At 41.5% G+C, this 16,976-nt stretch overlaps 1 protein-coding gene across 4 annotated transcripts in view; it reads left to right on the top strand.

The window, feature by feature from the left end:
- CALCRL (calcitonin receptor like receptor) overlaps window positions 1-15,505 on the top strand; it is a 68,457-nt gene extending 52,952 nt beyond the window's left edge. For all 4 annotated transcript variants that reach the window (XM_063399924.1, XM_063399926.1, XM_063399927.1 and 1 more), the window contains exons 11-13: window positions 4,768-4,986; window positions 5,355-5,396; window positions 11,424-15,505. In XM_063399924.1, the coding sequence (XP_063255994.1) occupies window positions 4,768-4,986; window positions 5,355-5,396; window positions 11,424-11,645 (483 nt within the window). In that variant the 3' untranslated portion in view covers window positions 11,646-15,505. The remainder of the gene's footprint in view (window positions 1-4,767; window positions 4,987-5,354; window positions 5,397-11,423) is intronic.
- Window positions 15,506-16,976: the final 1,471 nt, after the last annotated feature.

The raw sequence follows: 16,976 nt of genomic DNA on the forward strand, positions 1-16,976 counted from the left end.
AGAGTTTCATTCAAAAACTGCAGCCACTATTGACTTAGGAACTCAGCTTCAGTTCACTGCCACTCTCAAGCTAGAACCTAAATGCCTCTGAGTTTCCAGTACAGGCACCAACACATTTTTTTTTGTCTAGGATTGCCTTCTCTGCATTTGTTTCTATTTTTGATCAGTTGCCCTGTTCAGTTTTCAGGTCACTGTGGGGCTGAAAACTCTGTGTTCATTGTGCAGATAGCACAACAGAGCTCCTTTGGGCTTTTCCAAGTCAATTTGATGATAATGTGCATGTGAGGAGTTCCACTGCCCTACTTTTGCTTAAATGTAAAAATCTACTCAGCACCTTGCTTAAAACCAGGACTTGTGTTCGTCACTTTAATTAAAAATTCAGTTCCTTCCGATCTCGCTCTTATTTTCTGACAGAAGAGATATTCATCAAAAATTGGTGCTGCATACTTGTACTGACACTCATCCTGTTCTACTCAACTCTGCCCTCTGCTTTCCCTCCTCCAGTTTTCTATTTGCCCTTTTAGCTATTTGCAAGCTCTTCACATGCTTAGTTTTGTGTATTTTGGTTTTGGTGGGTGAAGCAAATAGGAAAAACTCTGTGCATATTGTAAAAGAAGCAGCTCATTGAATACTGCTGTTTATGCCTGGCTGCTGCAACTTTCATCTTCAATTAGCACTTAAGGACAGTGTTATAGGAATTGGCCATACTACCAAAACATGAGAGGGCAGAAAACTCAGTGTTTGAGACATGTTAGTGTTGAACAAGTAGATTTGAGAAGGATTAAATTTAGAAATGGAGGAAAGACTCATTGTCTGCACGTACTATAGGAAGTTGGATAGGGATCTTGGGCTACATAAAATCTAAATAAATCTCTTGAGAAAGAATCAGAAGACCTTGGCTGTTTAAACAAAGCTTAAAGGTAGCTGGAGGCTTCCAGGAGAAATTGATGCAGTAGTTTCCTATGTAAAACAACTTCCTGTTAGAATAGTTTAAATAGCATGTAAGTAGAATATAAATAATATCCCATATCTGTAAAGGGCCATGCAGCTATAACAGCACACAGCTAATTGTTCTGAAAGCCCGAACTGACAGCAAGAATTCTGCGGGGCTGTGGGTGCAGCGTGACACCCATGGTCTGAAATGCCTTCCCTGCTTGCACTTGTGCCACAGCAAGACAGAGCCTCCTCCTAGACCAAGACTTCTGAGGCCTGTTAGAAGGGAGTTGTCTGTCTGTCTGCCAGCTTCTTCCCCCACCCCCTTTTGTCTCTAGTTGTTGGCAAGGGCAGACAGTCCTCTGGAAGCTGGGACAGGAGCAGAGCCTGTGTCTCTCCCTTCCGTAGCAGCTCCCCAGAGCACCTCTGTCCTGTCTCTGTGCCTTGGATAAGGGGAGGGCCTGGCTGACCTCTCAGGGTCTCATCTACCTGCAGCTCCCCCCAGGGGCTGCACAGGAAATGTGTGTGGGGTGGGATCCCTGAGGCTGCTGTTGCACTGGTTACTCATCCTTAGGGGATGTGTGTGTGTGTATCCATGCACGTGTATCCATGCACATACCTCTGTGTGTGTGTATCCATGCACATCTCTGTGTGTGTATCCATGCACATACCTCTGTGTGTGTATCCATGCACATATCTGTGTGTGTATCCATGCACACATCTCTGTGTGTGTGTATCCATGCACATACCTCTGTGTGTGTGTATCCATGCACACATCTCTGTGTGTGTATCCATGCACATACCTCTGTGTGTGTATCCATGCACATATCTGTGTGTGTATCCATGCACACATCTGTGTGTGTGTATCCATGCACATACCTCTGTGTGTGTATCCATGCACATGTCTGTGTGTGTATCCATGCACATGTCTGTGTGTGTATCCATGCACATATCTGTGTGTGTATCCATGCACATACCTCTGTGTGTGTATCCATGCACACATCTCTGTGTGTGTATCCATGCACACATCTCTGTGTGTGTGTATCCATGCACATCTCTGTGTGTGTATCCATGCACACATCTCTGTGTGTGTATCCATGCACATACCTCTGTGTGTGTATCCATGCACACATCTCTGTGTGTGTATCCATGCACACATCTCTGTGTGTGTGTATCCATGCACACATCTCTGTGTGTGTATCCATGCACATACCTCTGTGTGTGTATCCATGCACATGTCTGTGTGTGTATCCATGCACACATCTCTGTGTGTGTGTATCCATGCACATACCTCTGTGTGTGTATCCATGCACATGTCTGTGTGTGTATCCATGCACACATCTCTGTGTGTGTATCCATGCACATACCTCTGTGTGTGTATCCATGCACACATCTCTGTGTGTGTATCCATGCACACATCCCTGTGTGTGTGTATCCATGCACATCTCTGTGTGTGTGTATCCATGCACATCTCTGTGTGTGTGTATCCATGCACATACCTCTGTGTGTGTATCCATGCACATGTCTGTGTGTGTATCCATGCACATCTCTGTGTGTGTATCCATGCACATATCTGTGTGTGTGTATCCATGCACACATCTCTGTGTGTGTATCCATGCACACATCTCTGTGTGTATCCATGCACACATCTCTGTGTGTGTATCCATGCACATATCTGTGTGTGTGTATCCATGCACACACCTCTGTGTGTGTATCCATGCACATACCTCTGTGTGTGTATCCATGCACATGTCTGTGTGTGTATCCATGCACACATCTCTGTGTGTGTGTATCCATGCACATACCTCTGTGTGTGTATCCATGCACATGTCTGTGTGTGTATCCATGCACACATCTCTGTGTGTGTATCCATGCACATACCTCTGTGTGTGTATCCATGCACACATCTCTGTGTGTGTATCCATGCACACATCCCTGTGTGTGTGTATCCATGCACATCTCTGTGTGTGTGTATCCATGCACATCTCTGTGTGTGTGTATCCATGCACATCTCTGTGTGTGTGTATCCATGCACATACCTCTGTGTGTGTATCCATGCACATGTCTGTGTGTGTATCCATGCACATCTCTGTGTGTGTATCCATGCACACATCTCTGTGTGTGTATCCATGCACACATCTCTGTGTGTGTATCCATGCACACATCTCTGTGTGTGTATCCATGCACATATCTGTGTGTGTGTATCCATGCACATCTGTGTGTGTGTATCCATGCACATGTCTGTGTGTGTATCCATGCAGATACCTCTGTGTGTGTATCCATGCACACATCTCTGTGTGTATCCATGCACACATCTCTGTGTGTGTATCCATGCACACATCTGTGTGTGTGTATCCATGCACATACCTCTGTGTGTGTGTATCCATGCACATCTCTGTGTGTGTATCCATGCAGATACCTCTGTGTGTGTATCCATGCACACATCTCTGTGTGTATCCATGCAGATACCTCTGTGTGTGTATCCATGCACACATCCCTGTGTGTGTATCCATGCACACATCCCTGTGTGTGTATCCATGCACACATCCCTGTGTGTGTATCCATGCACACATCCCTGTGTGTGTATCCATGCACACATCCCTGTGTGTGTGTATCCATGCACATCTCTGTGTGTGTATCCATGCACATATCTGTGTGTGTATCCATGCACACATCCCTGTGTGTGTATCCATGCACATCTCTGTGTGTGTATCCATGCACACATCTCTGTGTGTGTATCTATGCACATATCTGTGTGTGTGTATCCATGCACACATCTGTGTGTGTGTGTATCCATGCACACATCTGTGTGTGTGTGTATCCATGCACACATGTCTGTGTGTGTGTCCATGCACACATCTGTGTGTGTGTGTATCCATGCACACATCTCTGTGTGTGTGTATCCATGCACATCTCTGTGTGTGTATCCATGCACACACCTCTGTGTGTGTATCCATGCACACGTCTGTGTGTGTATCCATGCACATCTCTGTGTGTGTATCCATGCACATCTCTGTGTGTGTATCCATGCACATCTGTGTGTGTGTATCCATGCACATCTCTGTGTGTGTATCCATGCACATCTCTGTGTGTGTATCCATGCACATATCTGTGTGTGTGCATCAGTTTTGTGCTTGCTCACAGTGACAGTTTGGGATTTTTTTTTCTGCTCAGACTGAAGGGACAGAGTTCATTTCTAACAAAAAAAAAGCCTTAGTAACTGTGGAAATAAACAAGTTCAGTAATTATTCAGTCTGGAACAACTTGTAGACAAGTTCAGTCACAAGCAAGGGGATGACATAGAACATCATCTCAGTGCTTGCCCCATTGGAAGTTTTGCTGAAAGAAGAAAAGATCCAGCCATTGAGAATACCAAATCCACTGTTTGTCCAGCAAAATATACAGTTCCTCGTAGCAGCATTTTGCCTTTTTTTATTATTCTGATTTTCTCTTCTCTATAAGTTTATGGAATTTATGTTGAAAAAATAAAAAGTAGCTATTTGAAGAAGCATAAATACAAGGAGCAAAAAGCATCATCCTCTCTCTTGACCAGCCTGAAAAGAATCAGTCCTTCACCCATGCACTGTTACTGACAGCAGAGAGAAAGGTGTGTGGGTTGTTACCACTTGCTCAGAGAGTTCGAGGAATGGGTGTGGATACTGGAAGTTAGAGCCACATCTCAGTTCTTCAGGGTGTTTCCAGAGCTGTTTATCTGACATCTCTTGTACAATCACAGTGCTAGCCTAGCAGAGTGAGTTTCTGCTGTCTGGTTTCCACTCTCACAGATCAGCATGTGGGATTTCAGACTCCGTCCTCCGTTTTCTTTCCCGACAGGTGAACCTTTTCTTCCTGCTGAACATCGTCCGTGTTCTCATAACCAAGCTGAAAGACACGCACAGGGCTGAGTCCAACCTGTACATGAAAGCAGTGAGAGCCACCCTGATTCTTGTCCCGCTCCTCGGCATCGAGTTTGTGCTGTTCCCGTGGCGACCCGAGGGCCGGATCGCGGAGGAGGTGTACGACTACGTCATGCACATCCTCATGCACTACCAGGTGGGGAGCAGCACGCAGCCCTTGCTCACCTGGGCTCAGAGCACCTGGCATGGCAAGCCAAGAAAAGAGAAATGATTGTGTTATTTCAGTTTTTAAAGATCTTCATCCAGTAGGCTTTGACTTCTCAATATGCTGACTTCTCATTTAATTATTGCCTTCCAATTTTCAAAGGAAAGAAACATCATGACAGAAAGCTGGCCCCGTATTTTTAGTGATCTGTTTTTAGAAATAATTGATCATGTTTAGATTTGTCCTGCATTTTCTCTGCTATCTATATCTGAATTTTATCAAAAACCTTTAATTATCTCACACCTGAAATAGCCCATATGCATATGAATTAAAGCACAATCTTTGTTTTTGTTTTACAGGGTCTACTGGTGGCTACAATTTTCTGCTTCTTTAATGGCGAGGTAGAGTAACAGCTTTTACCATATCTATAATAATTTTTCTTTTTATATGTTTTGTTTCAGCAGTTAAGGAGTTGATTTTTTTTTTTAATTATGTCTAAATTTATCTAAATTAAAAGAAGAAAACAAAGTATCAGGATGCCGAGAGCAGGGCTTGGAAAGGACTATGCCATCCATCATGGCACCAGTAAGTGTGTTAGGACTGATTCTTGGGTGCTACGCTTAATCACATTTGTTGTGATTAAGATATTGAAGAGAGTTGTCACTTTGCTATAAAGTCCATATAAACATCATAACACTGAAAAGCAGTTCAGCACTCAGAAGGTTTATTTGGCTGTGTTGGAAGCTGTACAGGATGTTATCCTGGAGTCACTGCTTGGTCCTTCTGTGGCAGGAACAGGGCACACTGCACACGTGTTGCTGGGCTGGGGTATGGCTGTACCCCAGGGCAGGGGGCTGGAATCACATGGTCACTAAGGTCTCTTCCAAACAAACTCCTTCTATGAGTCTGGGATTGTTTTGTGACCCTGTCTGGGAAAATTTTAGGCTGAGGTTTGGAAAAGTGTTTTTTTAGCACAAGTGAAAAGCACCATTCTGACAGTCAGACTTTAATGGCTTGGTGCACTTAGGGCAGGAGTTTGTGGGGGTTAGAAGTGCATGTTTAAGGTACCATGATCAGCCAATTCCAAGGACAAACCTTATTCTGACATTGGAGGATCGTGCCAGGTTTCAGTAACAGGATGGTATTGATCCTGTTGAAGCTAACAAGCTTTGCTGTTATCTTGGATAGGTCAAGGTCCCTGGAGTGCACAGGGTGACTTCATGTAGAAACCCTTAGCCCTGGCTGCAGAGAGTACACCTCCAGAGGCTGAGTGTCAGAGATCAAAGTAGTAGGAAGGCTAAAAAAATATATATCTAAAATTGTTAAGGTTGCTCTTACTTGCAAAAAAAAAAAAATCCCAGCAACCCCAAAACAAATAATCCAAACTACCCCCAGCAAAAAAACTAACTGGTAATTTGCCAACACTTTTGGCAGAGGAACAATTACAATGCTATGCTTATTCCTACACATCTGTTCGCTCATTTGTTCTACATTTAGTGTGGTTACAGTATAGGCTGTAAGTAGAAATGTGGGAGTTACCAGATGTTTTCCTAAGACTGAACCCTTAGGGTTTTTTAATCAGATGTTCTAAAATTGTGTCAGTGTGTTTCTATAGTGTTGTTGGGCAGTAATTTTTACTCACAGGTAAATATTTGACTGATGTTAGAACTGATTCATGTAGATTGCCCTTCCTTCTCTCCCCAAGTCCAGAGCTGACAGAATTGCAGTCAAACTACCATGAGCTTTGCAGGTTTATTTGTGTGTTTTCGTTGCGTGTCCCCCCACCCAAATGCATGAGTCTCACTGATTTTTTTGCCGAGGAGCCAGAAAAGATGAAGACAGGCTTTCTCTGAGTTCAGTGGGCCTGGGGCAGGGGCCTTGATCTGATTTTAGAGTAGATGCAGGTTCAAATCCCTGCTCATACATTTGCTTCAAAGCAAGAACATCCCTAAGTGTTCTGAGTCGGATCTGATCACTCACCCTCGCTCTGCATTGACATTTCACACACTCTTTCCCTTCTGCAGTGCTGAAAGCTCAGGATGCCTCCAGAATGCCATAGTATAGTTCCGAATGCCTTCTAAAAACAGGTATTCGGAAAAATCAATTTGTTCTGCTCCAGTGGAAAATTAGAGAGGAGGGGTGGAAAACCTTGAAATTTCTGCAGTTTTTATCAAACAACATTGTCTGCTGCTCAGTTCTGTCTTCATCCTTGTGCCTCTTCCAAGGCTGTTTTTAATTTTAAATTATGATTGATTTTGAACTCTATTCCTGTATCTGTTAATATTTCATTATTACAAACTCCTATTTTTTAACATATCATCTTCTGCTGAGTAAGAAAAACCAAACCTGATTCATCCCTTAAATTCACCATGGGCTCATCAGTGGTAAAAGATGAGTTCTTCCACAACTCCTACAAATGCTAATAGATGAATCACTGCTTGAATATCTACTGGCAGAATAATGTTTAAAGGAAGACTTAGGTATTTTAACATTTATTAATTTAGGAATTCAATCTTTAGACCATAGACCATGACTTAGTTAAACATACATGTCTGTATTTGCTCTCTAGAGAGTGGAAATTTATGCTTTTTAAACCACTTTTGGGTTCAGTGCTTCAGTGACCACTATTTGCTTTTTTCTAATGATTTTCATTACCCTTTCTTCAAGAAGGGACTTAGTGCTTTATCACTGTATCAGTAAGGAAAGCCAAGGGGAGAATGTAGGTAGGGAAAAATGTCAGCACAGAAAAAATGTGTTTCCTTTGTCTCCTAAAAGGTTCTGGCCCCGGCAAGTGGGGCTGCAGGCACTCATCTGCTCCCCTGTAGTCACAGCAGGGCCTGAAACCTGCAGCTGCAGCTTGGCTGGGCTGCACAGGGGCTGCTGCTCATCCCCTTCACAGCAACACTTCCTGAGGGGTTACAGAGGGCACAGCACCAGGCACTGCTGGCAGCACTTGGCTGCAGTGGGTCTGTGTTTCAAAGGTGATGCTGACATTGGAATTGACACTTGGAGTGACAGTGGGGCAGAGATTTCCAGTGGGGTATTTGCAATTTAAAAAGCTAAAAAGCACTGATTTCTCTCTAAGTCTTAGCCTTTCCCAGCTGTTACTGGGAAAGGCTAATTCATTTTAGTGTATTCTGCACCAAATACCAAGAGCCAAATCCTGTTCAAGCAAGACACTTCTGGCCAAAATGTGAACAAAAGTGATCTGCTAGGATAGAACTTCAGTGAAGATAAATTAAGAAATGTAAGAAAAATAGTTGGTATGTGGTGCTGACTGTAGCCAAGGAACATCTCCAGTTCACTGAGCAGAGCAGCCAGGGATGGCCTGTCAAATCCAGTTCTTACAGGCACTGCAGCTGTTGGTCACAAACCTCCAGACAGGGTGGATGTGCAAGCCCTGCAGCTTGGATCTGCTGTGGCAGGGCTTCCCCAGGGACACTCACATTCTGCTCATGGGCCAGCAGCCCACAGGGTAAGAAGCTCTCAACACATCATATTTTCCAGCTTCAGATAGCTTAGCATGGCTTTTGGGGTCATACAGGCTGTGGTCAGAGGAGAAGCTTGTCCCAGATCTCTGACAAATCAGCAGATTCCTGTTGAAATTTTAATAACAGGTGCTATAATGATCTACATGATCTGTGTAAGGCTTTGGGGGGTTTGTTTGCATTTTTCCTTTAATTTCATTGCTCCATAGAAATGTTGTCATGAAGATCATAGTCTTAGGATTGCAAGGTTATATCATCTGTTGTACAATAGGTGAGACAGATGAGGCTGTGTTGTGGTTTGGTTTGGTTTGGTTTGATTGGATTTGGTTGTTTTTCTCCTGGGTGGCTGCTGAGCTGTTTAATTTGTCTGATACTCAACATCAAGCTACCAGTATTAAAGGGCTGACTGGAAAGAGTCCTTCATGCAAACTCATCAAATCCAGCCATTATTAAGTTATAAGGTGAGAAAGAAAGAAACTCTTCCAGCTGGAACCAGCATCTCTGTTAGTGACTGAGAAACACAGTTATATTATGACAATATTTTTCATTCAATGCTTTCCTTAATATCCTTTCTTGTAACAAAGTTACAAAGTTCTGCCCCTCCTGAGCTGAATTGACAGTTCTGTGCCACACCTCAAAGCTGAGGAGAAAGTGGTAAAAGTTCCATTCTCACCTTGTGGGCAGACACACACATTGTTAAACACAGTGTAATTGAATTTTCCCATCTTCCTTTATAAATGATTGGGAGGTTAAAGACTGAAAGACATTCACCATAGATGAAAGGATACAAGACCCCCAAGAACAGCAGGCACACACACAGGACAGAGGTGCAGGCTGGTCCAGCAGTAACGGAGGGGCTTTGGGAAGAGTGCCAGGAATACCGGGCTCAGTTCGAAATGCACGGAGAGAGCATGATGGGCGCTGGGGCAGGCAGGCAGGAAATGCTGTTTGTCCCTACAGGAAATCCTGTTTATAGCTCTCTGTCCCTGGCATGGAGCAGGACTGCTTTTCCCTGGCAGCAGCCCCAAGATGTTTGTCTTGCAGGGATGCTGGTGGCTCTTAGGAGCTATGGAATCCTTTGGGTATCCTTTAGGACTGGTTAAAAAATGTTATTAAGCAAAAGTAAGATGAGCAATTGTTACTGAAGGAACCAGGAGAAGTGTGGGAGAGGACTGGAGTGTGTAATTTGGCAAGCCTAGTTTATCTCCCTGCTCTGCCAAGAGAATTCTTTGACCTTGTTAAGCCATTTAGTTCCAATTGCTGGCATTTTCCCCACCTCCAGCCTGTCTTGTCTAAAGTGAAAATTGCTCAATGTGTAATTTTTTGCATGTGTGTCTATGTTCAAACTCTGAGGTTATTGAAGTAACTGACTGTGAGAGGAGAACGAATAGAACATAGCTTAGTGATGAACACAGATTGATTGAGTCCAAACTAAATTGCACGTTTCCCTCTTGGAAAAGTTGGAATTTTGAAAATGCTTCTTGTCTTGGCTTTATGATAGATCACAGGAGATCAATTCAACCTGTGCAGACTTAAGGTTCTGTATTGGCTCTATTCTACGGTTCTATGTGATGCATGTATTAATTAATTAATCAAAAACTTCCCATGCTCAAACAAGAACTCTGCCTTTAGATTCTGAAGAAATTCAGGATTTTGATATGAAAAGCAATAAGATCTGAAACTCAAAAGTGTTAAGATAGTTGATTTCTCATGTTTGAAGATCTGTGTTTAGATGTTTAGAGTAGATTAGAAAGTTTTTATGAACCCTAAGAGAGCACTCCCTTTGCCCCAAAATGCAAATTTGTTATGTTAATTGGTTGATACTTCTTTCCTTTCTCTCTGAAATTTCCTTGTAAAGGATTTGAGAAATATGAAGTTCTCCTTTAAACAGAGGTTTCTGATACCAGACTGCAGGAAGTCTAAAAACTACATCCCTTTTCTTGTATTTATTTTTATTTTTCATGATTAAAGCCAGAGTAAAATTAGACAAAAGGAGCCATTGTGTGAGGGAAATGGAAAGCAAACACAAGAAGACGACTTATGGAAAATCCTAAAAATATTTACCCACAATATAAACAATTAACGGGGCAGTCACTGTGCACTGGTTAGCAGTTAGAACTGCTTTCTGTACAAAGTTGGGCTGAAAAGGAAATTAAATATTCATGACCTGTAGGCAGTTTTTTAACATAGAAAAATGTTTGAAAAATAACATCAGGAGCTATTAGCATTGTTAGCACTCCCAGTTGGCAGCTTCCCTGAAAGACTAATTCCCTGTGAATTTCATGAATGTGATACTTCATCACTCCACAGGTGTTTAACCATATTGGAGGGGAGGAAGGCCATGACAAACACCACATCCTTTCAGTGGAGACATGGAAACCAAGGGGGCCTTCAGCTATTTTATCAGCTTTATTTTTAACTCTGGTAGAAATGTGGAGTTCACTTGTCCTTCTAGTCATTTGCTTAAGGTATGGTCAGAAATTGGGAAAGACTGACTTGTGCCAAAATCATAGCAAATGTAAATTATGGTTTATTGAGAGTAAATGAATTTATAGGTGCTGGGGATGTGGCCTTTTGAAAATAAGGATGAACAGATATTACCTTTTTCACGTCTGCTTCTGATCTGTCTGCACTGGACTGCAGTTCACAGAGGAGGACAAAGAAAATTGTGTGGCTGCCATTCCTCCTGTAACCTGGGCTTTTTCTGAGCAGCTGGTACACTACTATTGTCAAATGCCATTACTTCACACCAAATTTGCTGAAAACCAGTGCGTACCTAAGTGGTGAATAATTCAGAAGGGCTCAGGTGCTGAGTGGCACGTGGGTAGGTGCCCTTGTGCAGCAGTGCTGAGCTCTCGTTCGCTGTGTCCCGTTCCCCTGTCCCTCGTGCACCTCAGAGCCGTGCCCCGGTGGCTCACAGCCCTTTGCTTGTGTGCACAGGTGCAGGCCGTGCTGAGGAGGCACTGGAACCAGTACAAGATCCAGTTTGAGCACAGCTTCAGCCACTCGGACGCCATGCGCACGGCCTCCTACACCGTGTCCACCATCAGCGACGTGCAGGGCTACGGCTACGGCCACGACTGCGGCAGCGAGCACCTCAACGGCAAGGGCTACCACGACATGGACAGCGTGGCGCTCAAGACCGACAAGCTCTACGGCTGAGGGCCCCGGCGGCGCTCACTGACACGGGCCAGGCATCTCACCTGCCCGGGGACGTGGTGTCCTCCTCAACGGCGCAAACCAAGGCAACGTGTTCATCGTACACGCGCGCGGGTATAGGTATGTCTGTGTTTCTGTGTATCTGTACAGTATGGACATCTGTACATATATATCTATATATGTATGTGCGTTTATATAAGGATTCAAACTTTGCCTCTTCAGTTTCTACTGTGTAGACAAAGTTGGCAAATTTTTGTACAAAGGGAATCAATGAAGGATTTCATATTTTCTTGGAAGTTTGTATAAGACTGTGCTGTGTTGAAGCCACTTCATTTGCCTATAGAATCTTAGAGTAAATACCATACTCTGTTGTCTTAATTCAACCTAAAATAGAGCAAAGCAAAATGGTTTAAGTAGGTGCAATAATAGCAAGAAGTTTTCCAGGTTCTTTTTTTGGTCCAGCACTTGTTTGGCCATCAAAAAAGCCTGACAGGTAGTCTGAGGTAACAGACTCAAAGATAGATACTGCTGTTTTGGTTAAAGAGATTGATGTTTTGCTTTGGTTTGGCCAGTTTATTTTCTTCCCACTGTTGTACACCAAGCACAGAGACACCACTTCCAGTGTGAGCCTTGATGTACTGCAGTGTAATATCTTCTGTACTTCTGTACTGCAATGCAATATCTTGCACCAAGATTTGAGCAATTTTATTTAAGCTGTTTCAGGATATTTAGAAGTATCTCCTTCTGAATTGTATGGAAGTTTCTTCTGGGTTTAACAAAGACAAGACTGATGAGGCCTCACTGCCAGAGAGCAAAGGAGTGACCTGAGTCACTGTAAGTCCCTCCAGACACTCACAGTGACTGCAGCTGGGGGAACTTCACCGTGTGCTTAAGGAATTTACTCAGCTGGAGAAGATCATGTACAGAATTTGTTGTAGCATTGTTCTGATTTTACTTTTACATATTGCCCTCGCCGTATGCTTGATAACTTATTCCAGGGCAAAGATTTGGTTAATTTTGTGGCTGTTTTTGTTGTCTGAGATGAGCGTGCAAGACTGAACACAGTGCACATGATACCTTTAAAGCCAGTATATGAGACTCAGATTAATCAAGCAGACTAATGTTAGTAACTCTCATTATTTGGAAAATCTGGTATAAAGTTTGTATTATAAAGGTTCAAATCTTTATGGATTGAGAATTTCAATATTATTTTGGATTGGTTGATTCCGAATCTCTCTCTCAATTAATTCATTAAGAACAACACTTTATATGTTGTTTCTTTGGTTCTTCTGGTGCATAAAGATCTCACTGAAAACTCGGAGGTTGTCAGGAAGGTCTTGAGAAAATGTCTTTATAGAAATTTATATTTTTGTTAAATCTCTACGTTTTAAAGAAATAGTACTTTTGTTACGTGAAATGACAAAAATGCTCAAGAATGAGGGCATGAAACGAGGTGAGTTCACTGAAAATTAAAAATGTAAGAAAAAGTTTTATACATTTCATTTGCAGATAAGTCTACTTGAAGTGGGGAAAACCCAAAATTAGGCAGAAGAAAAAGTAGATGCTGGAACTGTAACAGATTGTTTGGCTAATGAACATATTTCTGGTGCATGGAGTCCAGTCAAAAAAATTGGAAGACAGTTCCAATAATTGTGGAAATAATTGTGCATACAAAATTATTGCATACAAAACACCTTGACTTTGACATTTAAACATTTTTATCAGTAGCTTTTCTCTATGCTTCATCAGTGTCTAGATAATTTTCAGTGTTTATTACTTTGTGACTTCATAAGGAGTTAAATGCTTTGTACTTAGAAAACATTAGGAGGATGTGGCAAGTTAATGCCACTTGCACCTTTCTTTAGTTTTTTTTACAGTTCTTATGTCTGGAGTTTGAATATAGAAAGTGTTTTATTAATGATTTAGTTTCACAATATAGAATCTCAGCTAGGACGCACAAATAAAGATTTCTCCTCTTCTGCAGGGCCGTCTGGTCAGTTGATGGGAGTGATTTGAAGAGTCTGTTGGATTGTGTAGTGTAGAGTGCACTGTCTTGTGAGATCTGGCAATCACATGTCACAGTCTCTTAAATTGAGATTACTTACAGCTCTGTTTGCTGATCTTTGCAGTGTTACTTAAAACCTGTTCTGAAGTTAATGAGTTAATGAAGATTGTCCCTGCTCCAGTGTAGCAGCTTTACATTTGTGGGACCAGATCATCAGCTGGTGTAGATCTGTTCTGAGTTCCCTTTGCAGAATCTGCGGGTACCCCTGAGACTCAAAGCCCACACAGGTGTCTGTCCATTTTAATGTGCTGGAAGCCATTTATGGCATGTTACCAGACAATTATTTCATGGTACCTGGTGGATGGTTGTTGTAATTAACACATAGGTGTTGGTTTAGAGTGCCATACAGTATTAGATTTTAACTGGACTTCATTTTCAGAGAGGTAGTTCAAATTTAACAGACTACAGATTTTGTCATTTAATACATATTTCTAATTGCTCTCTGTCCTCTATTAGAGAAACTTGTCATGGTAAATTGGGAGGGAAATTTGTTTTTATACAGAATTATCCTACTTCTAGGTGGACAATCACAGCTTCCTTCTAGGCACACAACTCCCATCTTCACTTTGGAAAAGAACCACATCCAGCTTGATGTGCAAGAAAACCTTTCTGGCTGTGAAAGGCCACATGGTATAGCAGAGCTGTATTTCCCCTCTCCTGCTGAGCTTAGATAATCTGTTTTCTAATTTGCATTGGAAAATACCAATTCCTTATTTTGTCTTCCTACCTCACCTTTTTTCAATTTCTAGATAGCTAAGAGAAGGGTTTGTGTCTCAAAATGTTTTTCTGTCACCATAAGTTAAAATCAAATCCTTATGCTGATTTCTCATGGCTCTCTTCTGCTTTACAGAGTATTGGAGTCCATAGCTGTATTCTCTGGGATGGAAGTAAACTCTCTTTTGGTGGGGCTGTGAGATTCCTTTGAACATGCAGATTATTATTTGTTTATTACCTACTACTATTTGCTGTTTCTTCTTCTTTTTTTTTTTTTTTTCTTTTTTTTTTTAAATTTAGTCAGGATTTATTGTATCAATCTACAGGGGCTACAGCAATAGCTGTCATATTTGTTATCTGTAACACCAGCATGTTATGATTCAGTGAGACAAAATATCTATTTTTAATGCTACTGTCTTCAGTTACGAAATGGCTGCATTGCAGGGTCCCTCAGTTGGCAATTTCATGTTGGCATTTATGTTATGCAGTTTTTCGTGGTGGTGATCTACAGGAGTATGTGGCTGTAGGAATGCTGCAACATGTACTCCTTTTGATGTCAAGAAACATTTGGGCTGGAAACCAGGCAACATTCATTTATTGTACTATGTAAATAAGATTAATAGAAGCTACGGCATTGTATTTATTGCTTACACTAAGAACAAAATGGAAAAAATGTGAAGTTATTTTTTTAGTTGTTCATTTTCACCATGTTCATATGAATCATGCATTTTAATTGCTGAGAGAAGTATTGCTTCTGATCAATAAAATATTACTCCATGTATTCATCTGTCTTGTGCTGTAATATAACAAAGCTGATGTAAATTTGCTTTAACAGATGTCTTAACTCTGTGCTAGTTAAATATTAAGCCAGGGAGAAAGTAATTACATAGAGTTACTAACAATTAATCTGGTTTTAAGTGTTTTTCAATACTTATATTTAATACTAGAGTGCTGAATTTCTGGAGGAAGTTTGTACAGATAATATAAGATGACTGGACATGAAATTATTTACCTGGAAGTTTCATATTCCTATTTCTTGTCTTCTGAATCCAGCTTTTAATAAAAAAAGTTATTAATACTTACATTAAGCCAAAATGTCTGTTTCATCAGGAACTGACAGCAGAGTAGAGACTAAATCAAGTGTATCTCTCTTCTTCATCCCATCAGTCAGGGTGGAGGTAGATAAGCAAACCTGAGCTCAAATAAAAAAAAAACAAGCAATATTTACCCACACCAGGGGATCTTAATACTGGGTGTTAATACTCCTGCCTGCCTGTTACCCCTATTGAAATTGTGCTAATATCCATCCAAAAATGCACACTCTCCTGCCTCTCCTGACTTCTAAGCAGGAGCCTGTGACTCCAGGTGGGTTTTTTGATCTTCAGTTCCTAGGACCAAATGTCAGGCAGTGGAAATTGTTCCAGGCTCCACTCACACTAGGCTAGGTCTATTCCTTCAGTTCTCTACCAGTACTCCCCCCTACTGATTGTCTGTATGCACAGAGTTAAACTGATCCATTTAACACGTACTCTATACTGCTGTACAAGTAAATACAGAGAAGTAAATCCAATCCCTCAAATCCAAAATCTCCTTCCAACGTTTTATTGTAACTGACACCCAGCAGCAGCAAAGGAACACAAATGATAACTACAGTAACATTTTCCAACTTAGTTTATGTGCCCAAGAGCAATGAAACACCAAAATGTAACACAGCATCCTGACCTCCTCAGACTAAACAGTGATCCTTACACTTTCTACATAATTTTAAAAGAGGAAAGGTTCTTATGGCACAAGAATTGTGCTCTACACCCTCACAATAATTGAAACAAACTTACCAATCTCCCATCAGTGCTGACACAGAATCCCATTCCACTCTCTGCAAGATCCAAGGGTAACTGCCTTTGGAAGGATTCCAATTACTCCAATCACCATTGCACGTTCCTGTCATGGCAGCCACCATTGAAATTAAAGTTCTAAACCAGAGTTTTAGATTTTGGTACTGATTTCACTCTAAACACCCAAATGACAACAAAGTACAAAATTCATTTTGAAGTGGACGAAATCCATTCCAAAGTGAGTCTGACTGCAAGTGCAGAGGTGACAGACCCCTGTTTATAATTACAATTATCTATCAATTATCCTACAGCTGCAGCTCTTTAGAACCTTTTAAACCATTCTCCCTAAATGAACAATTCCAATTCATCCACATGGAATTCAAGCTTCATTTGAGGCAAATGACATACAAGATCCTTTTAAAATTAAACTCAGTTTTTTCACTGCCCCCTAAATTTTAAAGATATTTTCAACTACTACTTCTAATGACTACTTCAAAGTTTTCTTCCCCTCAACAAGATTCACCACTCTAAGTGAAAACTCTGAGAAAGGGAAAATATCATATGATTATTGCTAATTCCTTTGAAGCTTAATACTTACGTGAATTGAACAAAATACAAATACAACAAATTCAAAGCCTGTTTTCTGCAAAGTGCTTACACACTATTGTTAATTCCTGACTTAAGATGAACAAGCTTTCCTGGAAATTCAGATTTCACAAT

The sequence above is a fragment of the Prinia subflava genome, chromosome 6 (genome assembly GCF_021018805.1).
Source record: "Prinia subflava isolate CZ2003 ecotype Zambia chromosome 6, Cam_Psub_1.2, whole genome shotgun sequence".
Taxonomy (NCBI): domain Eukaryota; kingdom Metazoa; phylum Chordata; class Aves; order Passeriformes; family Cisticolidae; genus Prinia; species Prinia subflava.